Source organism: Sceloporus occidentalis, unplaced genomic scaffold (assembly GCF_023333645.1).
Source record: "Sceloporus occidentalis isolate IW3139 unplaced genomic scaffold, rSceOcc1.0.p SCAF_64, whole genome shotgun sequence".
In the NCBI taxonomy this organism is placed as follows: domain Eukaryota; kingdom Metazoa; phylum Chordata; class Lepidosauria; order Squamata; family Phrynosomatidae; genus Sceloporus; species Sceloporus occidentalis.
Window position 1 is genome coordinate 820,533 of NW_028317044.1, and position 24,854 is coordinate 845,386.

Below are 24,854 nucleotides of genomic sequence, written 5' to 3' on the forward strand. Positions count from 1 at the left end.
TGAGAGAGTGTGACCTGCCCTTGATGGCGGTGGTGAAGTTTCATAAGCAGAATTTCCCCAAAAATGACCAGAGGGACCCCTTTCCAGCCCTGAAATCCCCCTCCATTTTGCCTTGGAAAGTGTTTTGCTTGCACCTGGCAGCCATCTTTGATAAGGCTTTGCAGAATTGGGGTCAGAGACCCCTTGGGCTGGATGTTTAATGCTGCTAGGGATGGGAAGAGATATATGCTTTGGCCACCATTATTATTATTATTATTATCATTATTATTAACTTCACACTTTGGACAAAAGGCGGCCATTTTCTAAGGTAAACTGTGTCACATGCCTCTTCTCGCCTTTTTTCCTCCTGAGAGAAAAGCAGCTAAATACAAGCAGGCTCTCTTCCCGCCTCTTTTCCTGATTGGCTGTCACCACGTGATGGACAGCCCTTGAGGCCAATGGGAGTGGAAAAGGGGCGGGACAGTATAAAAGGGCTCTTTGCGGAGACGAAATGGTGGCCAAAGTGCCTCTGAGGGAAAGGGGAGGAGGCTCAATAAAAATGGCGGAGGAAGAGCCAGCCCTGGCTGAAGGAAGAGACTGACTTTGCTGGACCTGGTCCCCCTTCCCCATTAGATTGTAAGCCTGAGGCAGGGAACCCCCAACTGAACCACTTGATGCTGAAGAGTCAGATGGAAATACTTGTCAATTAAGACATAATTTGAGTCTTCTTGGGTTTTAAGGGTCTGTTTTCATTACACTGCTCCTCTTCTCCACATCAGTTCACAAAAACAATAAATGTATATGAGTTAAATGTTGCGTTGAATTGTTCTTTCTCTTCCAAATGCATCTGAAGAAGTTGCCCTTAGTCTAAGAAAGCTCTTTCTGCCAACGTCTTTCTTTCAGTGAGCCTCAAAGGGGGCTACAGGATCTCTCTACAGACTGGTTTGTGGCTTTGACTTGTGCAGATTCGGTTCATATGTTCTCTCTAGGTACTTGCAGTTCCTCCAATACAAGACTGTAGTCAACGTCTGCCAGAAATTGCACTGGAGGACTTAGGGATCCCGGAAAGAACACTCCAGGCATTTGGCAAACCCCATTAGAAGAAGCCTGCCAGGAAAGCCCCCTGACAGCTTTGCCTTAGCCAGAAATGACACAAAGGCACACCATAACATAGTACCATCTACTTAAGCCTCAATAAATGTGCTTTATTGATTAGAAATGGCCTCTTTACCCGAATAATTCAACTGAAAATGCCTCTAAAACAAAGGACATTGAGGAAGTAACTAGTAACCATTTCCAATAAGTAAAAGGTGATATAAGATTCCAACAATTCTGCTTTTATTTCCTGGGTCACTTCAAATGTAACTCTCTGGTGTCCTTGTTACCAAAACAAGCCAACAGTAAAAGCACCCCAAATTTTTTGACTTGCTGCTTGGGAGTTACTTTTCCCGCACTCGGCTTAAAACCGAATGGAGGTTTCCCAGTTTATTCTGTAATAATCCCTTTGGTTCACATTGGCTCCATGGAAAGGACATTTCCCGGATCTCCTTTTCACAAGGAACCAGCCTCTGCAAGTGGTTTGGAGAGTTTCCCTTGTTCACAGTTCTGTTTTCTTGCTCGCTGTTTCTGAGGTGGTCTGCTTGGGAAGAAGATCAGCAGCGCAACGGAAACTCAGGTTATCGGAGGCCGAATCGGGAGTATTCCCCATCCTATAAAAGAGCAAAAGATAAAGAAACTAGCCCTCTCTCCCAGAATTTGGAAGCCCCACTCTCCTTGCTGTTGCTATGACGGGTCTTAAAGTCAACACTGACTTACTCTCATGGGGTATTAGTGGGGTTTTTGCAACTGCTTTCCTATGAGGCCGAGAGAACATGACTTGCCCAGAGTCACCCAGCGGGTTTTATGGCTAAGCTGGAAATCGAACCCTGGTCCCCAGAGTCAGTCCAATGCTCAAACCACTACACCACACTGTGCTACAAGATCGCTTGGCCATTTTGCAAAAAGGACACCATTCTACTCTCCATTATTTGTAATGGAACTGGAGCATCCATGGATTTGGGTATCCACAGAACTGAATCCCAGTGGATACCAAGGGCCCACTGTAATAACAATAATAATACCACCCTATTGCATATCATGGGACTTGAGAAGCCATGGGTTTTAGGATCCACAGGAGATTCTGGAACCAACCCCAGTGGATACGAAGGGCTCACTGTAATGGTCTTTCTGACCATCTGGATCAAGCCATGGCCATGGGCTACCAGACCTTGTGGTGACCTCTGCCTTATGGTTGGCTGAGCCGTCCACTGTGTCGATCCACGATGCTCCCCGCAGAACGCGCATGTCTTGAGCGGATTGCTGGGGTCCAGCCCTGCTTGGATGATACGCCGATGCTGTCCACTCCCAAGTATTTCCGAGCATATCATACAACCCTAAGGCGCAGCAAGAAAAGGCGTTTCATTTCTGAAAACCTCTAGCCTCACCAAACATTATTCATTTTAGAAAGCTCAGTGATGTGGGTGCAGTAGGAAGGGAAATGCGCTCTGTGCATGCTCAAGGGAAACAACGCAACTCTGTAGGACAGAGAACCCACTTCATCCGCCACAGCTCCATGCTATGGACTCCTAGGACTTGTCATTTGGGGGGAGATCGTGACCGGACTTTTAAGGACGCCTTGCCATTCTGTCTCGGCTCAACAGATCCAGGATGGAAACGCAAAGGAAAGTCTCTTTACCGTAGTGGTTCTGTGGTGGGAACGCAGCTACCGGAGAGACGCCGTGGTAGCCATCTTCAGATGTGTCACCACTGGGGAAGGCGCCCTGGAGAAGAGAAAGAGAATGGCGGGTCTTCGCAGAAGCATGCCCAGCGCTCAGTCACCAAGGTTCCCAGGACACAAAGCCACCAAGGACCCCCAACGTGAGCAGTCACCAGTCACAAAGGACCTTTAAACTAAAGCCAAGCACTAATGGATCAACCAAGGTCCCCAGAACTAGGGTCCCCAGCATGCAAAGCCACCAAGACAGCTTTCTTACCTGCCATAGGTTTGTCCGGTTGGCCAGGAATTTGTTCCCCCAAGGATACAACCTGTCTACCAAAAATTGGGTGAGGAAGAGAGGGGTGGAAAAAAGAAACCATTTGAGTCTATTTGGTTGTCTTTCTATTAGCTTATTTCTTTTCTTCCCCAAACTGAGGCTCAATATGACCTACTAAATATTAAATGCTATGAATAAAACATTACTCTCACTCTCAGCCTGTCCTACCTCACAGGGCTGTCGTGGAAGCGCATTTGGAAGGGAAGAGTGCCAGTCGCAGCCAGCTTGAGTTCACTGGAGGAAAGGCAAAATATAAGTCTTAACGGATAAAGAAGAAATAAAGACTATATTATTTCGCCTGTTCCTCTCTTGTGGAGTCAAGGCAGGTTGGGAGAATGGACGGTGCACCTGGGGCCACTTTTGGTCCACTGGCTTACGTACTCTCCAGGCCTCCGCGGGCGGCGGATTCCCATTCCTCTTCGGTCGGAAGACGCTTCCCTCTCCATGCGCAGAAGGCCCGGGCGTCATTCCAGCTGACATGCAGGACAGGGTGGTCTAGCTTGTCCTTGATGCCGGATCCGGGCCCTGAGGGCTGTTGGAGAGAAATGCCTATCAGTATAGAATACGAGAATCGTAAAGTTGGAGGAGATCCTAAGGGCCACGCAGTCCCAACCTATTCTGCCATGCAGGAACTCACCATCAAAGCACCCCCATTGACAGATGGCCATCCGGCCTCTGTTTAAAAGCCTCCAAAGAAGGAGACTTCCACTGTCAAACATCTCTGACCATCAGGAAATTCATCCTAATGCTAGGTGGAACCTCTTTTGCTTAGTATGAATCCATTGCCCTAGGTCCTATTCTCTGGAGCAGCAGAAAACAAGCTTGCTTTACCCTCAATACGACATGCCTTCAAATACTTAAACATGGCTATCATGTCACCTCTTAACCTTCTCTTATCTAGGCTAAACATACCCAGATCCCTGAGTCTTTACTTATAAGACTTCATGGTTTCCAGACCCTTCACCATTTTGATTTAGGTGGAATCTCTTTTCCTGTAACTTGCATCCACTGCTGTGTGTCCTGTTCTCTGGAGCAGCAGAAAACAAGCTTTCTTCAGCCGTGATATTAACCCCTTCAAATACTTAAACAGGGCTATCATGTCACCTCTTAACTTTCTCTTCTCCAGGTTAAACAGCTCCCTAAGTTTCTGCTCAGGGGGCTTTATGGTTTCCAGACCCTTCACCATTTTGGACACCATCCATCTTGTCAACATCCTTTCTGAATTGTAGTTCTGGACACAGGATTATTCCAGGTGAGGCTTGGCCAAAGCAAAAGCAAAAGGTGTTTGCACTGAATTAACCCAGCAAGAGGAAGGGGTAAAATCTTGTTCTTTGCAGTCGGCTCAAGCAAAAGCAAACTGCTGCAACCTCTCATGTCTGTTCAAATATCACATTTGCTATCTTGACTATGCTCTCATGCTGCTTGGCCACACATGTTGAGGCTTTCAACTGTGAAACACTGGAGGCTATTAAAGCCATAGAGGTGAAGATTCAACGGAGCCACAAAGACTCACCTGCCTCCAAAATGCTTTCTCAATCGGAAGCCACCATGGAGCAGACTGGGAAGAAAAAGAGGAGCGGGTTTGAAGCAAAATAAAATACCATAAGATTAAAAAAAGAGAGAGAAAATAAAAGGAAAGAAAGAAAGAGAGGGCGGGAGGGAGGGAGGGAGGGAGGAAGGAAGGAAGGAAAGGGAGGGAGGGAGGGAAGAGGGAAGGAAGGAAAGGGAGGAAGAAGAGAAGGAAGGAAAGAAAGGGAGGGAGGGAGGAGGGAAGGAAGGAAGGAAGGAAAGGGTGGAAGGAAAGGGTGGAAGAAGAGAAGGAAGGGAGGGAGGGAGAAGGGAAGAAGGAAAGGGAGGAAGAAGAGAAGGAAGGAAGGAAGGAAAGGGAGGGAGGGAGGGAGAGAGGGAATGAAGGAAGGAAAGGGAGGAAGAAGAGAAGGAAGGAAGGAAGGAAGGAAGGAAGGAAGAAAAGGGAGGGAGAGAGGGAGGGAGGAAGAAGGGAAGGAAGGAAGGAAAGAGAAAGAAAGCAACCATCCCCTGATCTGTTCTTTTTACCTCCAGCTTCTGCGTCACTTTCTTCTTCAAATTGTCCGGTACAAAATCCTCAAAGACGAAGCTCCAGCCAAAGCCCTCGGCTTCCGTTTTATATTTCCGCTCTTTCACAAACTCCCTGTCGGGAACAGATTTAGGAGACCTCAAGCCTAGAAATCCCCCAAAGATCTTCTGGATCCTTTTGGACGGAGCCCAGAGTTCTCAGAAATCAGGGCCCGTAAATAAAGGCAAAGCACGCACTTGCCGGGAACCCGAGAAACTTAAGCGCTCTTACCGAAAATCTCTGTTGGTGACGGGATATTTGTCCATCAGGAAGGGACCGACCTTCGTGGCGGGGGGGCTCTCTCCATGTTTACTATCTATTAAGCTGGTCCGGATTTGTACTTTCCCCCCGGGCAGCTGGACCATGTTTTCCTCCCTTCTACCACCTGAGAAAGAATTAGAAATAGCAGAAAGTGCAACAACAACAACAACAACAACAACATGCATTTGAGGAAGTAGGCTTTAGCCTAGGAAGGCTCCTGCTGCCAACTTCTTTCTTTCAGTGGAGTCTCAAAGGTGCTGCTGCAAGACCTCTTTGCATACTGTACAGTGCTGTGCAAATGGAACTGATGGAGAACTCCATGGCTTCTCCTCCACTCTTGGGACTCCAAGACCCATCAGCCACCAGAGGCTGGGGATGATGGGACATGCATGGGTACAAAAAAGGCGACTCACCGGTGGGAGGGTCTGGATGGTGGCTGGTGGCTCCTAGCCTGGCTCCAGAGGCGAGGAAGGCAAGGCACAGGGTGCAAAAGATGCCCATGGTGTTCCCAGGTAGCAGCCCAAGACAGCAAACCCAAGGGCAGGAAGGAGGAGGGAGTGCTTCCGGGGTCAAAGGAAGGGACACACCTCCTCTCCACTCCCCCCATTTTGCAGTTTTGCAAAAGATGTCCTACCTCTTCCTGATCCTGTGCCTGGAATCCTAAATAACCTCCAAGCCCAGGATCAGAGTTTGCAAACATGAGGGGCATTGGAGGCTGAGGAGGAGGACACTTTCATTGCAAACAAAGGGACTACAACTCCCAGATTCCCTCTGGCTAAGGATTCTGGGAGTTGCAGTGCTGCCACCCCCACCCCCACCCCCTTTTAAAGTGACCCTTTCCCCTCTCCTGGCTTGTATTCACTGCTGCACAGGATTGCTGCTGCTGTGTGGATTCTGGGAGTTGCAGTGATTTATTTCTGAGCAAGCTTCCTACAGAAGCAAAGATGTGTCACATAGTTACACTATCTATCCATCCATCCATCCATCCATCCATCCATCCATCCATCCATCCATCCATCCATGTTACACTAAATGTATTTATACACAGATAAAGTGTAATTATTGACACATCTTTGCTTCTGTAGGAAGTTTGCTTGGAAAGAGATGAATAACACTAAATCCCTTGTGTTTTGGCAGCAGCGCTTACTTAGGACTCCAACTCCCACCAGATGGATGAGATGGTAAAGGATTCTGGGAGTTACGATTCCAAAAGTCCCCCTCCCTCCTTTTGTAACCTAGGAGCCAAAGGTGAAGCAGCAACTAAGGTGGGAGCAGATGGGTGAGGTCCAGCCTCCCCGACGCTGTGGCACTGCGGCTCCCATTATCCCTTACCACTGATTGAAGCCCCAAGTCAGGAATACTGGGATCTGTAGTCCAAAAGATCTGGAGGGCCAAATGTGGGAAGTGGAAGTGGAGAGGGCCATAGGTTTGAGATTCTCCTGCAGAACTCCAGGCAGCCAAAATGACTCCAACTCCCATCTTTCTTGCACAGAAAGGCCAGGCTCTGGTCTCTGAGACCCCAGCAAAGTGGGCCAATGCTCATCAGGCGGGCCAGACCCCTCCCTTCTTAGTTGCCCACCCCTGATGTAAAAAATGTTTCCAAATCCTGCAAGAGGCTCTGGATCAGTGGTCCCCAAGTACCTTTGGTCACCCAGATGCTTTGGACTTCAGCTCCCATCATTCTGGCCATTGGCTGAATTGCCTGGAGTTTCTGGGAGTTGACACTCAAAACAAATGGAGGACCAAGAGTTGGGAACAACCATGTTGTTAGGATGACAACACCCAGCATCCCTAACCAGAGGAGCCCATGGCAAGGAGTGCCGGAAGGCACAGTCCCAACATCACCTAAAACAGTATGCAAAGGGATCTCGTAGCATGGTTTGAGCATTGGACTTTGACTCTGGAGACCAGAGTTCGATTCCCAGCTCAGCCACGAAACCCGCTAGGTGACTTTGGGTCAAGCCACACTCTCTCAGCCTCAGGGGAAGGCAATGGTAAACCTCCTCTGAACAAATTAGGCCCAGAAAACCCCAGGATAGGTTTGCCATAAGTCAGAAACGACTTGAAGACACGCAACACACAGGGCCCCTTTGAGATTGAGAAAGAAAAAGGTCAGGGCGCATGCACCACCAAATTGGACACATTCAACACTGATGTTGCGAAAGGACCACGCCAAAGTCTAAAGCTGAGAGCAAGGAACTGTTTTTATTGGGTATAAAGAAAAGTGACTTTTGATGTTATCAATTCAGTGCGCATCAAGAAATAAATAGGTTATCTGAAGCTGCAGAGGCTGGACGCTGCCATCTGCGAGCGGCCAAATTCCCTGAAGCGGGGAGAGCAACGTCTCCAGCCACTCTCAAAACTCAACTTAAGGACAGCGGGAGCAAAAAGGGAAGGCCGTGAACTGGTTTCTGGGGCCTTCCCAAAGACGCAGGGGCCATGTGGAGCTGTCCTCCAGGTCAACCTTTGAGAGAGGACATCCCGGCGCGCATGATTTCGTCCACCAAGAGGATGTTGCTGGCAATGACCGTGCTGAAGAGAAACAGGGAACGGAAGGAGTCAGCGTTGATCCAGGAGTACAACTGGCTTAAACAGAGCTACCTTAAACTTTGCTTCTCAAAGTTTGGAGCTTCATATTTATTTTAGATGATGCCTTCTGGGTCCTTTCCACCCTTCATACTGTGAAGAAAACCCCACCACTCCACCCTAGAAAACCCAAGCCTTAGGCATCCATCTATAGACCCAGGGAGAAAAACAGTCCACCACAATCCTACATTGTGTTTACAAAAGTGGACTACATTCAGGCTGTAAAAATTGTGGTGTGATTTTGGGGCAATTTTTTGGTCCCCAAACCATGCAGAAAGCTTCACAGGCATGGAAACACTCAACAACACTTCCGCACACCTCCCACAACTATACCAGAGTCCTGTGCTCCCCCTCAATGACTCCATTTTCCTTTGCAGCCCTTCTCAAAATGGAGAATGTCACTTCCTGGCATTCCACTTTGAGAGGCACAGCAGAGGAAAATGGAAATGTTTGAGTTTCTATGTCTTGAGAGGCTAAAAGGCGGGACATTAAGTGTTCACCTTGAATGAAGCAGCTGTTTTTTGACATTGTAATTGTCCCACACGCCCGCTGCGGCCGCCATCATGGGTTCACCTGGAAAACGCAAGAGAAAATGCATTGGCAGGCTCACCTTTGGCGCACTCTTGCATACATATGAAGCGTCACTCTGCGTTTGTATATGTATCGGGTTAAAGGTTTTGCATCTCCTTAAACAAAAATCACCATCTGCATGGACAGTTCTACTGAGAATGTCTGAACATTGCTATTTTCTGTTGGTTCAGATCGACTTGTTTTATGGAGTTGTCTTCAGAACCCATTCTCTGTTGTCGCCATTTTAAAAAGAGTGACTCCCAACCCTTCTCACAACTTTCATTTGCGAACTTATGGCACTTGCGCAAACCCTCAACCTTACCAGAGTTTAAGTCCACACCAACAAGCTGTCCCGATGCTGCGTGTTCGGTCTGAACTTTCACCAGCGTCTCCTGGGGATCATAGCCTGAGTTCTGGGCAAGCACCTGCGAGGGTCAGAAAGTATGAATTCCTCCACTGAATTGCCAACATTCAAGGTAGTTCATCTTCCAGGCACCTCTTTTAAATCTGAAGTCACTCTCATGTGCCCTGCCAGCTTCATCGCCTCCTACCCCTCACAACTGGGAGAGCCTTTGAATTGCTGACATGACAGCAGCTAGGATACCAAAAGGGAGGAGAATTGACCAACCAAACATTTCTTGCCAAATGGGTTTCCTACCTTAGGAATAATCAGGAGAGCATCTGCAAACGCCTGAACCCCCAGTTGGGCCCGTCCTTTGACGGTTGGCTTATGCTTCACCAGGGCATCGGCTATGGCTACCTCCAGGGCACCAGCACCTGGGACCACGCATCCTGCAACAGGACACTTGCATGAATAAGCAGACAATGAGTGCCACAGCAGGCGCATAATGAAGAAGAAAGGAACCCACAGAGGATCTTTAACTGATAGTAGCCTGAGACACTGCAGTCCTATTGTCGTAGTCTTGTATTCTATTGGGAGGTGGGTGAGAGTCCTGTTCTCACCAAAGAACATGTCAGGAAAGGCAAACCTATGCATCCCTTTTGACTGGCTGCCTTGGGACAGAGAAAATCTTACCAAGGGCTTCCGACTCACCGTCTTCAATGGCATTTTTGACAGCCCGCAGCCCATCTCTGATCGCGTCCTTGATCTGGGTCAAGGTGTGCTTATTTGGGCCCTTGATCAACAGAGTCACAGAGCGAGGGTTGTCGCACTTCTCAATGAAGGTGAACTTCTCTTCACCCTACGCAAAAAGAACGAGTGATGAGTTATCCAGCGCATTCAGGATATGCTTCTTGATCAGGGGAGGACAACTAAGGGAAACAGGCCCTGCATCAGACCCTCAGGAGATCTTGGAGAAGCCCACCTCCCAGACCTTAAGGGCAAATAACCCCCAAATGTTTCCCCCCAAATGCCTGAGGGTTTTGGGGGGTTGTCCTGGACTCTGCTTGGAAGAGCATGTAGTATCACCATAAGAGGAGGAACTACAACCAAGCCCTCATGAGTCTGGCTAAAACTTCCTTCAGTTTGCCTGGTGGTGACACATGATGGGAATGCCAGTTCTTTAGAACCTGGAGAGCCATAGGTTCCCACTCCTGCTCAACGGGAAAGCACAACCCATTTCACACTCAATGATTAACAATACCACAGCATTTCTGTAAAGCCAGGAAACCTCTGCCACTTAAACCAAAACCCCAGCAAGAATGTGAAACTGGAAGGTTACACGCACCAGTGTGTATTCATAGACAAGGCCGGCATGCCCCAGACAGTCAACCGAGAGGTCATCCACTGAATTCATCGCAATGCCCCCACAGGCAAGGGTCAACCTAGAAGAGGGGAAAGAAAAGGCTTTAGGGCACATCTGAGTCCATTAAAATCATAGCACCACCGCACGTTGGTGTACAAAGAGCTGGACTTCTAAGCCTCAAGCATGGCCTTCAACTTTCCAGGAACTGACCTCTCCATGTTCCTTCGCTTTGCTCTGCGCAGGGCTATGATCCCTTCTTTGGCAAGTGCATCCAGCGAGAAAGGGTCAATGCCCTGAAACACAGACAGAGGAGAAAATCAAAGCGGTGTAGTCCTCAGATTAATAAAAAACCTTAAAGAGCAAAGTTGTGTATCTCCAGCAAAGTCAGCACATCACAACTGGTTGTATTACAGCACTGTCTCAACCCACTCCAAGCCCAGAGCCTCACCTTTTGGTTAATCACAACGAAACCTTTGTTCGAATCGCCAACTACGGTGTTTTTCAGATGCACAATTTTCTTCACTCGGTCTTCAATGAACTTCCTTTCTGCCTTCACCAGCTTCTCTCTTTCTTCTGCACTCTTGTAGAAGAAGCCGGAATTCACCTCTCTGAAAACAGAAAACGCGTCACATTTCCTAGGGCTGTCGGCATTAACAAACTGCGCCAACAACATACAGAAAGCAGCACAAGCTTGGGCCAGAAATATCAGAGGTAGCCATTTAGACAGACTGGAAGGTGACACCACCTTCGTCTGTGATTAAGTTTACTTGGCACTAGCTCACTGCGAGCTCCCAACCAGGGCTACAAGCACCATCAGATACGTACGTTTTTTCATACTCAAGCGACACGTTGCAAGTCAAGATGTAAGCATCTTCAACTCTCTTCTTCATGTCCGGATGACGAGCGCCATGATCCAAGACGAGTCCTCTGATCAGCCTTTTAAAGAAGTTACATTCCAGATCAGTGCTCATGCTCTCGCTTTGAGCTGCCCGTCCCACATGCAGAGACATCCATCTCTCACCCACTTGACTCCCTGTTGTATGGTGAAAATTAAGAGCCGTGTATCTGCTTATGACATGGGTGTGCCGCCTTCCATGCCACACACCACTCGGGAATGCACAAGACAGAGGCCTTTTTCTTGCATGGTGTCTGACTCCATTAGCCATTGCCAAGGCCAATGCAGAATTCGTCCATGCCCAAAAACCACAAACATCTCAAGCGTAACCATATTTCAATCTAGAGGTTGAGGAAGTGGCGCTCTCAACGTGGCCAAAGGATGGCACTTATGGATGCCATTTTGAGGGACCCCAGAGGGGAACAAGAGGTCTTTGGGCATACTGTGGGGGATATGGCCATAGCCCCATGCAGTTCCCCAGACTGGCAATAGACCTACGTTGTGTCTGTTTCGGATTTGTGCTTCATCTCCATTATTTCAACCATGTACAGGTCGATCGGTTCGTTGGGTTTCCTAATTGCCAGGATGGAGTCTACCACAGCCTTGAAAGAGAAAGAGCACCACCTTATCAAAGACAACTCCAAATACCCAACAATACCCTCCCTACCTCCAGTTATCCATTTATTTAGCTGTCTACATCGTTTACTAAACATAAAACAAGAGGATGCGCACTCACCTCAGTTAAGATATCGGCGAGCTCGGCGTGGACCTTCGTGCGAAGAGAGGTCCTGGCCACATCGAGGAGGGTCTCCCTGTCCATCTCCTTCGTGACTTTGACTTGGTCCAGGACCTGGAGGGCTTTCTCTTTGGCGGCTTCGAACCCTTCCGTAACTATGCGAGGGTGCAAACCCTGAGGATCGACACAGGTTATTTACAAATGATCCCACCCTCGCCTCATTCCCAGCCCTGCAACATTTAACAACAGGGAAAAGCAGAGTCTTATCTAGAGAGAACTTGGAGGCAAACAATATATGGCACATACACACGAGGACGAAACATGTACTGTCCTTTTGAATACATATAAAAGGAAAGAGGTTCCTTCCAATGCAGAGGGTAAAGCACAGTTTACTCTAGCACAGGGTCATGCCAAGGGAGCTACGGAGCTCACTTGGGTGTTTGCTGTGCGGCCCGTTTCTGGACGGTTCCACGCTTTTCAGGCATCTGCCGCCTGTCAAGAACGCAAAGAAAATGAAACGGCTTGAAACCCGACTCTGTGGCAAACATGCGAGAAGAATGAGCCACGATCCTGATAAGCTATACATCCTTATACCACAACTCCACTGGTTGCATTTAAACATGGCCAACAGCGATGCACTATGAGGTTACTCTTAGGTTACTCTTCTCAACAAAGGAAAACCACACGCTTGAAGCTCGGGAGGAAAAAAGGGACGCTGCCACATACCTCCGAAATGTAGAGGTCGGCCTGTTTGAGGAGCTCTCCGATGATGAGGACGTTGGACGTGGTCCCGTCGCCGGTGATGTCGTCCTGCGCGGTCGCCACTTTGGCGATCAAGGAGGCCGTCGGGTGCTGGATTTGCTGCGGGGACCAAGAGCCTAGCGTCATTTTTCTCAGCCCTGGGCTTCCTTACCAACAGCCACGCCAATTGCGCCGCCGCGGCACATTTTTGATGTGCTCCATGGATGGAGGGAAAGCACTCACCATCTCATGAAGCAAAACGTTGCCGTCTTTCGTCAGCTTGATGTCTCCGGCGCCAGAGACAAGCCTGAGAGAGAAGAACATAGAGAGAAGAGCCGTCAAGAGCTGGGCCTTCCACAATGGAAAAGGAGAAGAGGTTTGTGCCAAGGAGCATGGGCAGCTTTTGGCACACCAAGCCATACTGCAAGAGGACGAAGAACGCGTCTGTGGCTTCAAGTCGCCCACTGACGCATGCCAACCCAAAGGATGCTTTGTCATAGGCCAGGAACATTCAGAGGTGGTTTTGCTCTGAAACAGGGCCTCCGACTCTTAGGTTTTGTTGGTGGCCTCCCCTCCAAGGGCTAACCAAGACTAACCTTGCTTAGCTCCCAAGATCAGGCACCATCTTTAGGGTCTTTGTGGCGACCCCATTAATTCTTCCCAGGCTTTTCTTAGGTGGTTTTGCCAGTTCCTTCCTTCCTGAAACAGTGCCTCCAGCGCTTGGGATTCCCTGGCGGTCTCCCCTCCAAGGGTCACCATGGCTGCCCCACCTTAGCACTCAAGATCCAATGGGATCTGGTGCCTTAAATAGGACTTTCTCCGGCAAAGAATGTCCTGAGGGCCGTTCTGCCGGTTCCATCCTGTCAAGCGCAGCCCCGGCATCCCGCCCAAGCCCTAACCAGGGATGACCCTGCTTAGCAGCCAAACTGTGCCCCTCTTTAGGAGATTTTGGACTCAATCTCCCAGCATCCCATACTATTGGCCAACGTGGCTGAGCCTTCTGGGAGATGAAGTCCAAAAAAAAGTCTCACTGTGGCTTTTAAGGGATCTTGGACTTCATCTCCCAGAGTACCAGGCTATTGGCCAACGGGGCTGAGGGTTCTGGGAGTTGAAGTCCAAAAGCCCTTAAAGGCTTGGAGACCACTGCCCTGAAAGATCCCACTCTGCGCATGCGCCCTCGATCGCCACGCGGGTGGGCGGGGCCAGTGTTGGCCACGCCCCTCCTGCCTTCCTGGTCCCCTTTTTCCCTCCCCGTCCCTTGGCCTCACATCTTCATGGTCCCCTTCGGCCCCAGGTTGGTCCGGAGCACGTCCTGCAGCCCCCGCGCCGCGCTGATGTTGACAGCCAGCGCCGCCTGGGCCCTCGCCACCTCCGCCTTCGGGTTGAGCGCCTTCACCGCCATCGCGCAGAATGAAGAGCCACTGCGCGTATGCCCAGAATGAACAGAGGGCAGACCTACTCCTACGTCACTGACCACGCCCCTAATCTGGAAGCCTCCGCGGGCTTCCCGACGCCTATTGGCCGAGCGTAGACCCGCCTCCGTTCCCCATTGGTCCAAACGAAACCGTTCTCGCACTTTCCTCAGAATGGACCCGTTGAGGATCCGTACGGCGGTTAAAAAAACCGTTGCTAGGCAATATGGCGGCGAGGCCTAGTCCTGGCCTGAGGCGGCCTCGAGTAGTTTTTGTTTACATTTTTAATTTTTAAAACAACAATTCGCGCCATTCAGTTTCTTTTAAGCGACTTTCCCGTTGTCTGTTCGTGTGGCTCGACGCCCCTCGACGCCACAGGGACTTGGGAAAGTTACTTTTTGGACCAGGGATTCTGGGAGTTGTAGTCCAAAAAAAAAGTAACTTCCCCAAGGTTTCTTGCCTGAGGAATTAGACTTTTTGTCCTGAGAAGCTTCTGTCATAAATAATGACATTAAAGATGACACCAGTCTCTGTTAACTCTGCCACTACTTATTTGTTTATTAATTTTATATATAAATATAAATATTTTATATAGTATCTGCAAAAAGTGTTTTTAAAAATTCAAGTAAATCACACATTCTTCTATAGAAGAAAAAAGCACACTCTGCTTGCAAGTCCTACATTTCAGTGGAGGACCTCCATTATTTTGCGCAGTCTCTACGAATCTCGCGTTTATATTTTCTATGCGCATTTTTTAGCTTTGGTTCCGGAACGTTCTAATTTTTTTCTCTTGAACATCCTGTGTCTTGGAACTAGCATTGCCATAATTCTCTACTATATACCGGGACAAAATGTAGGATAAAATTTGGCACAAAATGTAAGACATTTAAGAAAAATTGAGGACTAAATTTTGGCCTACGGTTGTCCTAAATGTTGGTCTAAATTTTGTCCTACATTTCATCCCAGTTTATAGCATAGAATTATGGCAACCCTTCTTGGAACAGCAAACGCAGCGTTAGTCGCCATGCTCTCAAAATGGAGGACGTTTTGGAATCCCTTCCTGGACAGTAGGTTGAAACGTAGGACGTGTCCATAAAAGGAGGACAACCAGTCGCACTGTATATTTAGGGAAAACCCACAATTATGACTGTCAACCCTGTATATCATGATACAGCGTCCCTTATCACCGTGTTGAAAATATGGCATTATTACTATGGTCTCCATTGGCTCCCATGTCGCTGGGGCTGTGAGTCCAGGTTTTCCTCCAGGCTTTAATGCTGGCCTCCAGGGTCTTCAACCCTATTCCTCAATAGCCTGAGAGTCTCAGAGAGCTGGTTTAAAGCTAGCCCAAACCTGGATTCACCATCCGCTGACATGGGAGACCACTGACCACTATATTCTGTGCCCTTCTATCGTCTCTGCATACAAGTTTGGTCCGGGTTTTCTTGGAAATATGGCTTTTATCATATGAAATCATCATACGAATGCGTCAAAATCTGCAGCGAACTTGCATGATCGACTGATATGTAGACCAGCCTATAGAGTCATGCATCCTTTGCTCCTCTGGATCAGGTTGGGTTCAAATCCTGACGCAAAACTGGACCAATCTGTTAGTCAGCGAACCTCACTCTTGTGACCATTTAGTGGCTTTGTAAACATACGGCATTTTAAACCCTGCTTCTGCTTTTCAGAACTCTGCCTATGCTCTTGCATCCCTTTCTTTCAACTATTAGTCGGTTACATCGCATGATCCTGAATTCTCATAGAATCATAGAGTTGGAAGAGACCCCAAGAAGGGCCCTGATCCAGTCCAACCCCATTCTGCCATGCAGGAACTCTCAGTCAAAGCATCCCCATTGACAGATGGCCATCCAGCCTCTGTTTGAAGACCTCCAAGGAAGGATACTCCATTGCAGTCCGAGGAAGGAGTCTGTTCCACTGTCAAACAGCCCTTACTCTCAGGAACTCCTCCTAATGTTGAGCTGGAATCTCTTTTCCTATAGATTGCTCCATTGTCTCCTATTCTCTGGAGCAGCAGAAAACAAGTTTGCTCCCTCCTCAATATGACATCCCTTCAAATATTATAACAGGGCTCTCATATCACCTCTTAACCTTCTCTTCTCCAGGCTAAACATCCCCAGCTCACTTAAGTCCTTCCTCATAGGGCTTCATGGTTTTCAGACCCTTCACCATTTTAGTCACCCTCCTTTGGACGCATGGCTCCAGTTTTTCAACATCCTTTTTAAATTGTGGTACCCAGAACTGGACGCACAAAACAAATTAAAATTACAAGTTTGGGGGCCAAGATTCGTTTGTGTGCTTTAGCTAAGGCTGGCCAAGCTTCAACTGTGGGACTTCATCCCTTGCAAAACAAAAACGGGGGGGAGAAAGTCCCTCTTTCTTCCCTCCCTTTTAACCTAAATCCGGCAGGAGCAGCAATTCTTTGGCCGTGCACAATAGCCCTATTGTTTCTGCAAAGAAGGCTTGAATCTCGCAAGAGAGATTTATCCTTTGGATTTCCTTTCTGGGCTCTGAGATCGGGAGGAATCAAAGAAGCGCCCGACCCCTAAGAGGAAAGAAATCCTTCCATATTATATCTTGTATCATATCTTATATCTTATTATATCTTACATTCTGTATAGTGTCACTTTGCGTTAGATATCGTTGCATAGGTTTTTAGCGGATATGTCAGTGAGGAAGCCTTTCTGACTAGTTGTAAAGGCTATCTGCGAATGCAATGAGGCAGATGGGTTTTGCAGTCCTTGTTAGCACCGTGGCCAAATTTCCACAGCTTTCCGGTGGCAGGGACCATTTGCATCCGTGTCTTTGGTGTGATGCTCGTTGCGTTGGCTTTGCAGTGTGTGAAGCTGGGCAAAGATGGGGAGAATAATTTGATATAGATATGAAAATATGAAGTCTAGGGGAAACTGTTATCAATCTCCTTGCTGTCTTCTTAACTTGGGGGGGGGATGCCTACTTTTGGGATTCTGTAGGATTAAAGTCATGGCAGTTAAAGTGATGTCAAACCGCTTTAATCCTCCAGTGTGGATACACCTGTCGATGTCCAGGTTGTCAAGCGAAGGTATGGCCTCACTTGGGAACACATCAAACCCCATTGAAATCCCCAGCAGCCATAATGGAAAGGGGGGAAAAGAAATTCCAAACTCCTCCGTTTGCAAATAACAATAAGAACTTGTTTAATTGCATAATGATAGGTCTACCTATGCTAAAAGGGTTAATAAAATAAACCTAGGTTTCTGTTTTTGCTTTTCAATTCATCGTTCTTCCAGTTCTTTCAGCAGCTCGTCGAAATGGGTGATGTACCACTTGGCTTTCTCCTTGACTTGCTTGCGCACCACGTTGCCGCCAAAGCCGATAAAACAGTCCTGAGAGAGAGAAAGAGAGAGAGAAAACAGACAGAGGTTGGTGGTTGTTTTTCCATTTCCCATCAAAGGAGAAGCTGGATCCCACCTCAGCCGAATCTGTTCAGAGTCCAGTTTGATCCCATTTTGAGTGCCAAGGCTCAATGCTGTGGAATGCTGGGATTTGTAGTTGGTCCTGGCCCTGGAGCGCTCTGACAGCTCCAAATCCCATAACGACAACAAGCCCTGGACTGGCTGCTTGTGGCCAGGAGATGGTGCCAGCCATCCTTGTGAGCAGAGAGACGAGAACGAATCTCACCCTTCTCCCGACTCAACATAAACCCACTTGCAACCCAGATGCGGACTGCCAACTTTTATCTCTTGCGATAAAACATTTTTATTCTTGGCTGCAAAATGCCTGCGCAAAGCAAAGAGATGGCTTTCCAGGAGGAGTTTGCTCCTTCGGATGCCCTCGCTGACCCATCGGCTCCTGGCAGATCTCAGGGCGAAAAACACCCCAATCATTAACCAATCTGCAATCATTAACCAGGAACACCAATGTCATCTTTCGTTCTCAAGGAAATGGTTTTTCTTGGGTTGAGCTACGACTGTTCTCTTATTTGACCGGCTTCTGCTCCACTTAACCCAACGGGTGAGGCATGTTGGCTGTTCAAAGATTCAGACTTCAGTCCCCATCATCCCTTACCATTGGCCATGCAGGGTGTGGGTGATGGGAGCTAACATCCATTATATCTCAGAGCAGTGATTCCCAAACTTTGGTCCTCCACCTGTTTTGGTCTTCCATTCCCAGAATCCCCAAAATCTTTGCCTCAAGTGGTGCAAAAGCCAGAGACCAGGAAAAGGGCGCTTACCGCGGGAGGGCAGGCCTCCATATCCGTCGCCCCGTCCCCGATCATGACCACCTTCTTGAACTGAAACTGCTCCTTCAAGTAGCTGATCACTTGTCCTTTCCCTCCGGACTCGGCCGTCGGCTGCGTCTCATCGAACCCGGCATATTCTCCTAAGATGGACGCCACGGAGAGGAAGTCACAAGGCTGTTTGGGGGGGTCCTTTTGTCCCTCCAAATCCCCCCAAACATCCCCTTTTCACCAAAGAGGGAAGGTGTCTCCAGAAACATCCTGTTCCCCCTTTGAAGGCAATGGCCAACCTCCTCTGAACAAATCTTGCCAAGAAAACCCCACAACAGGATTCGAACCCGAGTCCCGGCTTACCGTTAAAGTAGAACTTCAACCGGTTGGCAAAGACGTTGGCCGTGGGGATGTTGAGCTGCGACGCGACGTGTTCGACGATGCTCTGGAACCCTCCGGAGATTAAGAAGACCTGGACGCCTCGCTGGTGCAACCTGTTGACCAGCTCCCTGGGAGGAAGAAGACGGAAGGGAAGGAAATCTTTACCTCCAAATGGGACTTCTTCATGCCTCTCTTGGTCAGCGTACTTTGGAAACCAGAGGCAGGGCTTATAGGATGGGGTACGTCCGATCTGGGGTGCGGAGAGCTAAGGAAAGGCCCATGAATTTCTGCTGGACCTTTCCTTTAAAACAACAACAACATCCCCCTTCCATTGCATTACTTTGCAATGGTTAGCAAACATGTAGCTCTTCAGGTATTTCCTTGGCTTTTTACCAGGATTAGTGGTTCCCAAATGTGGGTCCTCCAGGTGTTTGGGACTTCATTTCCCAGAAGCCTTAACTAGCTTGGAAATCCTTCCTGGTGTGAACGAAAGCAATGGGAACGGCCTCCGTGTTTCGGGAACGTGAGAAGTGGCCTTACCGTATTCCGGGGGTCAGCTGGGGGGGATGCTCTGAGATTAGTTTCTGGACTTGTTCGTAGGAAGGTCGGATCAGCCCCAGCCGGGCCGTGAGCGCCGCCTTGAAGGTGACTGTGCCCCCCATCGCTCGCCGGGTCCTGGATCACCAATCAGAAAGACCCACACTAATAGGGGATCCGCTTAGTCCCCATTGGGAAAACAATCCCATTCCCACCCTTTTCTTTACTTCTGCATTGGGAAGATGGTGAAGGAAAACTGGAGCAAGGTGTCTGTTGGTTTATGGAGACCCCATGAATTTCATAGGGTTTTTGCCAATTCCTTCCTCTGAAATATAGCTCCTTCTGGCCTTGAGGAAGCTTCTTCTTTTTGGACTACTAATCCCAGAATCCCCCAATTCTGGGACTGACAGTCCAAAAAAGGCACCTTTTCTCATGCGCTGGAAGTTTCATCCTGCAGCGTTTGGGGAAAAGGTAGGAAGGGCAGATCTTATGCATGTCTGTGCCTTCAATGTGCCTCTTGGCTTATGGTGACCCCATGCATTTCATAGGGTTTTCTTAAGCAAAGAGGCGGTTTGGCCAGTTCCTTCCTCTGAAATGCAGTCCACAGCACCTGGTGGTCTCCCATCCAAGCAATGAACAGGGCTAACCTTGCTTAGATTCCAAGATCAGATGGGATCTGGTGCCTTGAAAGTTATTTAATAGCTGTAAATGAATACATTTCAAGTTGTCTTTGGTAGCAGTGGCAAAATTGGATGATGTACATCCATGCACCGAAATTGCCAAGAGAGGCAGGGGAGTCCTGAAGAAAGACTCAAGGTGGCCCAAAGTGGCCCAAATCTGGCCACCCAGATGACCACGTCCAGCAGTCCAACCCAATCTCTCCCTGCGCAAACCAAACCTGTCGACGCGGGATACGTACATTTCCGCCACGGCGTCTCCAACCCCGCAGAACTTGGCCAGCTCGTCGATGCCTTCTTCCCGGATGACGGTGCTGTCCACGTCGAAGCAGACGGCATCGGCGTTGTGGAAGATCTCCTTCAGCTCCATCAGGGAAGCCATCCTCTTGGGCACCTTCCTGTGGTGGGAGAGGACAATGAGGTCCCCTTGAGGGTCTCCGCTTTGCTGCACCCAGATCTGAGCCATCTTAAGGAAGGAGGCGTGATGGTCAAGCGACTGACCGCTCAGCGTAAAGGAGTTGCAACCGGTGGGATGGTTGCTTTTGAAGCCAAGGTGGGCGGCGGGAGGTGGGGAGGAAAGCAAATCCTGATTTGCTGTCCTTGGGGGCCAACGGCGTAATGGGCAACGAGTCAAGGTTGGCCGGCTTGCTGGCTTAACCCTTCCTGGAACTGTTTCCCTGGCTTGGGCTACTTGGACACCACTTTAATGGCCATGGCTCCATGCTACGGACTGCTGGGATTTGTAATCCGTTGTGGGCCTAGAGCTGCCTGCCAGGGAAGGTTAAACGTCCCACAAAACTACAGTTTCCAAAATGCCAGAATGCATGCATGCACGCATGCATCCATCTATCCATCCAATTAATATCTTAATCAATACCTTTCCTTCCCACCAACTGGGACCATTAGGCAGCTTTCAAAATTAAAACCGACACAACGCAGGTACGAAAATGCCATTAGGCCATCTCTATAACATCCAAATCCATTCCAAAGGCATCCGGTAAAATACGAACGGTGACGATACAATCTGGTCTTTGGCCTTTATCAAATGGGTCCTGAGACCGGCTTATAAACGCGCGGGCTTTTTCTAAAGATCTGTTTTGGAAGAACGTTGCTTTCCACATCTCTAAAATGTAGTTTCGGATCTGTTGCTAAAGGCTGTTTGGCATTTCTTTCATTGGTAGCCTTGTAGCAAAAGCAAGGAAGGGATGCTACACACATAAATCCTGTATCGAGGAGAGAATCCCATTTGCTGTTTTAAACACCTGGCGATTCTGCCCCTGAATCCTTTGAACGAAATGGCCTAAGAGTTCCTGCAGGGCTGACTATGGTTATGGAGAAAGGCATGCTTTTCACTTGCTTGGGTTGTATCTACACTGCCAAATAAATGCCGTTTGGTACCATATTAACTGCCACTGTGCCATGCTATGGGATCCTGTGATTTGTCGTTTGGCGAGATGCTTCGCCTCCTCTGTCAAAGAGCCCTGGTGCCACCACAAACTGCACATCCCAGGATGGTATGGAGCCATGGGATGTCATGGGCCCTGATGCCATTCCTTACAGAAGGGAACATGGCCATCAGGCCAGGTCTACGCATGAGGCCCAGCTGGCGTTTTGTTTCCCAGGCTTTTGGGAAGGTGGAGTGTGCAAACTGGGTCCGACTTTCCTATCCAATTTGGAAAAAGGCCACAAGGGATAGGAATCTGCGTCACTGCTGGCTTCCAGAACCATGATATCATGTCCCCGCTGCGGCCCAAGGATGATGGGTTGCGACAGGGGCCTTCCTATGTCGCAAGGTGGCGAAAAATGACATTTTGCCAACTTGGCTACAGCTTCCAATATTGCACTTGGGCAGCATCCACACTGCAGAAATAATCCCAGTTTGGCGCCACTTTAAGTGCCATGGCTCAAGGCAATGGTCTCCTGGGATTTGCAGATCGAGAAAGCCAAATCGCTCACCAAAATCCAAATCCCAGAAGACAACAGCATGGAGCTGTGAAAGCTACAGCGGTGTCAAACTGCATTATGATTTTTGCAGTGCAGATGCAACCCAGACGAAGGCCATGTCTCAGGACAACGGCAGCTTCCCATGTTCCTGCGCAGAAGGTCCTGGGTTCGATCCCTGCCATATATCCAGGTAGGGCTGGGAAAGCATCCCGCTTTAAGCGACACACAAAGTGGACGGACCGAGTAGAAAGGCAGCTCCCCATCTTGTCGCGTTGCTAAGTTCTTCTTCGGACGGTGGCTTGGGCAACCTATCCTGAACCGATTCCGTCCCGATGGCTTGTTCTAAGAACGCCCCTCGGAAATTCCTTCCTTCTCCCTCCTCCTCGCGCCTTCCTTGCGTGCTCAATGTTACGATTGTAATACTACGCTATATGCTACACTTTGCGGCCAACTACATCTCCCTTGGCCCAAATGTGCCCATGTTCCACTCTTGCAACTCTGCAAACAAACAAAGTTTAATTTAAACACACTGCTTCCAAAACCCTTGAAAGGGAGGGATGCAAGCAGCATGGCACAGCGGTGTGAGCATCAGAAGTCGATTCCCATAAAACCCATAAAGCCCATGACAAACCCCCTCTGAACAAACCTTGCCAAGAAAACCCCATGACAAGTTTGCTGGAGGGCTGCCGTACGTCAGAAAGACTCGGCGGCACCCGAAAACAGCCGCCGCCGAGTCCTGCCTTTGGGCCAAAGCGGTGGTTTTTCTCCCCCTTTCGGTGCCCTTTCTCGAACCCAGGACGCTGACCTCGGTGCCGGAACGCCTGGAACTCAAACAGAGTCACCAAAACACATGCAAGGAGTGTGCTGCAATCGCACCCTGTGAGTTACATCATGCGCTTTGCAACAGAGCCGGAGGGGGATTTTCTGTGCACATTGCAGCCCCAACCGTCATAACAACCAGGGGTTTATATAATACCTGCTTGGGAGCAGAAGGAGCACATTTCCCCTTTCCTCCTTGCTTTTAAAAACTGGATTGAATTCACGAAACGGGGTTTGCTTTATGGCTTTTGGGTTCCTAGAAGGAAGGTCAAGCTGCTTTGTTTTCTTTTTTGGGGTCTCTCTGATTCGCATCCTTTCCTTTCCAAAAAGGAAAACCCATATAAGAAGCAGAATAGGTTAGGCTTATGATTATAATGGTTTCCCAGGTCAGGATGGCATCCTTTCGGTTCTCCTGTCCTCCAAAACAAACCGGGATTGCGTCTGCATCCGCCCCCCCAAAAATCAAAACACAAGAGTCCAAGCAAAGCAAAGGAACCGACGGCGGAAGGAATCGTTCCATTTGTAGGACCTCAAATCCAGAGATTGGAAAGGGACTTGGAATCAGCTTGGTGAAAATTGGACTGCAGCTCCCACAATCCCCACAAACAGCAAGAGGATCTGGAGAAAAACAATCCAAGTTTTGGAGGATGACCAAAGGATGATGCATTGCATTTATATATTGCATTTTTCGCCCCAAACAGCAAGGATTTGCATTGCTTTTTTGGAGGGGACTGCAAGCCTGTTGCTTCTTTGGACTACATCTCCCAGAATCCCCCAGCCAATCTCCTTCTCTCTCTTTGGCTGGAAAGAATGGCCAAGAATGGGATCCGCAGTCCACACTAAACACAGTGTTTTTGCAGTTCTCCTAGACTGGCTGGAGGATGATGGGAGATGCTGTCTCCCCCAAAAAGAGCCATGTTTTTTCAACCTCAGACCCTTCAAACTCAACAACCTGTCAACTCCCGGAGGATTCTGGGATTTGCAGTCCCTAAATGATGCTGCAATTCTCCAAAGTTGGTGGCAGAATGCTGGGAGATGCAATCTTAGTCAAAAGTGCAATGTGTTTGCAAACCACCCTCCCCTTCAAACTCGGTGACAGATGAGCCACAGTCAGATGGGGGATTCTGGGATCTGCAGTCCAGAAGGATTAGACACAAGGTAGTCCAAAGGAACAAGAATGTTTCTGCAATCTTCCTAAGATGGCTGGAGGATGCTGGGAGGTGCAACTCAATCAAAAAAGCGAGCCATGTTTTTGCAAACCACCCTCCCTTCAAACTCAGTGATAGATCAACCCCTGCCAGCCGGGGGACTCTGGGATTTGCAATCCAGAAAGATCAGTCACAATGCAACCCAAAGAAGCAAACCACTCAACAACAGTGTTTCTGCAGTTCTCCCAAGAGGGCTGGAGGATGCTGGGAGATGCAACCCAACAAAGAGAGAGCCCTGCTTTTGCAAACCACCCTCCCTCCAGAGTCAGGGACACAGATCAGCCCCTGGCAGCTGGGAGGATTCTGGGATTTGCAGTCCAGAATGCTCCTTAGAGCCAAAGCAACCCCCTCCCAGCCCCAAATGTGTCCCCGGATTGGCACTCACAGCCCGAGGCGGGTCCTGAGGAGGGGTGCCCCGAAGGCAAGCGCCAGGATCGTGGCCAGGGTCCCTGTGTCCCTCTCTGTCACCTCCAAGGGCTCCTCAGGAGTCTGGCCAGGAGCCACATCTTCCTTGCAAGCTCGGCACTTTTTTTGCTTTGCAAAAGCAAAGGGAGGGAGGGAGGAGAAAGGGGTGTGCTCCTTTATGCAAATGTATGCTAATTTGGAGGGGTGGAGCTCTCAGGGACCCCTTCTCCTCTCCTGATTGGGCTTTAGAGGGAAAAGACTGGAGGAAGAGGAGGAGGAGGCACCTTGGACTTGGCACTGAAAGAGGGAGGAGGGACACAGGCTTTAGGGCTTTCCTTTCTTCCCTGGAGGATGGGGATCATGAGGCCCAGCATCCCCAGGAGTGGCAATCCCATCCTCCCCTGGATGCAAGGCCTTCTTCCCTTGGCTTCACTTTTACATCCTTCAAATGTTGCTTTGTTTTGGTGTTCCATGCCATGCATGCTTGCAGCCATAGCGAAAGGTCCCCCAAAGCTGCCTGGGTTCAGGAGTGACTTGGGCTTGGAGGCTAAGCAGGGCCAGCCTTGGGGTGCCCTTGGG

General features: G+C 49.1%; 3 protein-coding genes and 2 non-coding genes across 7 annotated transcripts; all 5 read right to left on the reverse strand.

Moving 5' to 3' along the window:
* Positions 1 to 1,178: 1,178 nt before the first annotated feature.
* Positions 1,179 to 5,960, reverse strand: LOC149287045 (inactive C-alpha-formylglycine-generating enzyme 2-like). Of its 2 annotated transcripts, XM_089493428.1 has the most exons (10): positions 5,841 to 5,960; positions 5,398 to 5,551; positions 5,127 to 5,241; positions 4,585 to 4,629; positions 3,449 to 3,603; positions 3,240 to 3,305; positions 3,012 to 3,063; positions 2,714 to 2,798; positions 2,246 to 2,411; positions 1,179 to 1,688 (listed from the first exon to the last, which is right to left on the reverse strand). In XM_089493428.1, exons 1-10 carry the CDS (start codon positions 5,926 to 5,928, stop codon positions 1,577 to 1,579), a joined length of 1,038 nt encoding a protein of 345 aa, XP_089349554.1. In that variant the 5' UTR covers positions 5,929 to 5,960; the 3' UTR covers positions 1,179 to 1,576. The 2 variants fall into 2 exon arrangements, with proteins under 2 accessions (XP_089349554.1, XP_089349555.1); XM_089493429.1 differs by lacking the exon at positions 3,240 to 3,305 and having other exon boundaries at positions 3,012 to 3,067; positions 3,453 to 3,603.
* A 1,653-nt stretch (positions 5,961 to 7,613) lies between these two features.
* LOC149287046 (T-complex protein 1 subunit zeta) lies at positions 7,614 to 14,118 on the reverse strand. Its single transcript, XM_089493337.1, has 14 exons — positions 13,930 to 14,118; positions 12,905 to 12,968; positions 12,647 to 12,781; positions 11,921 to 12,094; positions 11,683 to 11,786; positions 11,115 to 11,225; positions 10,738 to 10,897; positions 10,500 to 10,582; positions 10,272 to 10,368; positions 9,638 to 9,785; positions 9,242 to 9,375; positions 8,906 to 9,008; positions 8,514 to 8,586; positions 7,614 to 7,959 (listed from the first exon to the last, which is right to left on the reverse strand). The coding sequence occupies exons 1-14, from the start codon at positions 14,061 to 14,063 to the stop codon at positions 7,887 to 7,889; spliced, it is 1,593 nt and encodes a 530-aa protein (XP_089349463.1). The 5' UTR covers positions 14,064 to 14,118; the 3' UTR covers positions 7,614 to 7,886.
* On the reverse strand, positions 11,347 to 11,485 carry LOC149287047 (small nucleolar RNA SNORA15). Its single transcript, XR_016277548.1, has one exon. It is a non-coding gene; the product is annotated as a small nucleolar RNA SNORA15 (small nucleolar RNA).
* LOC149287048 (small nucleolar RNA SNORA22) lies at positions 12,240 to 12,371 on the reverse strand. Its single transcript, XR_016277547.1, has one exon. It is a non-coding gene; the product is annotated as a small nucleolar RNA SNORA22 (small nucleolar RNA).
* A 3,127-nt stretch (positions 14,119 to 17,245) lies between the features above and the next one.
* Positions 17,246 to 24,346, reverse strand: LOC149287049 (phosphoserine phosphatase-like). Of its 2 annotated transcripts, XM_089493324.1 has the most exons (6): positions 24,256 to 24,346; positions 20,142 to 20,297; positions 19,226 to 19,360; positions 18,668 to 18,813; positions 18,308 to 18,456; positions 17,246 to 17,459 (listed from the first exon to the last, which is right to left on the reverse strand). In XM_089493324.1, the coding sequence occupies exons 2-6, from the start codon at positions 20,279 to 20,281 to the stop codon at positions 17,349 to 17,351; spliced, it is 681 nt and encodes a 226-aa protein (XP_089349450.1). In that variant the 5' UTR covers positions 20,282 to 20,297; positions 24,256 to 24,346; the 3' UTR covers positions 17,246 to 17,348. The 2 variants fall into 2 exon arrangements, with proteins under 2 accessions (XP_089349450.1, XP_089349449.1); XM_089493323.1 differs by lacking the exon at positions 24,256 to 24,346 and having other exon boundaries at positions 20,142 to 20,419.
* Positions 24,347 to 24,854: the final 508 nt, after the last annotated feature.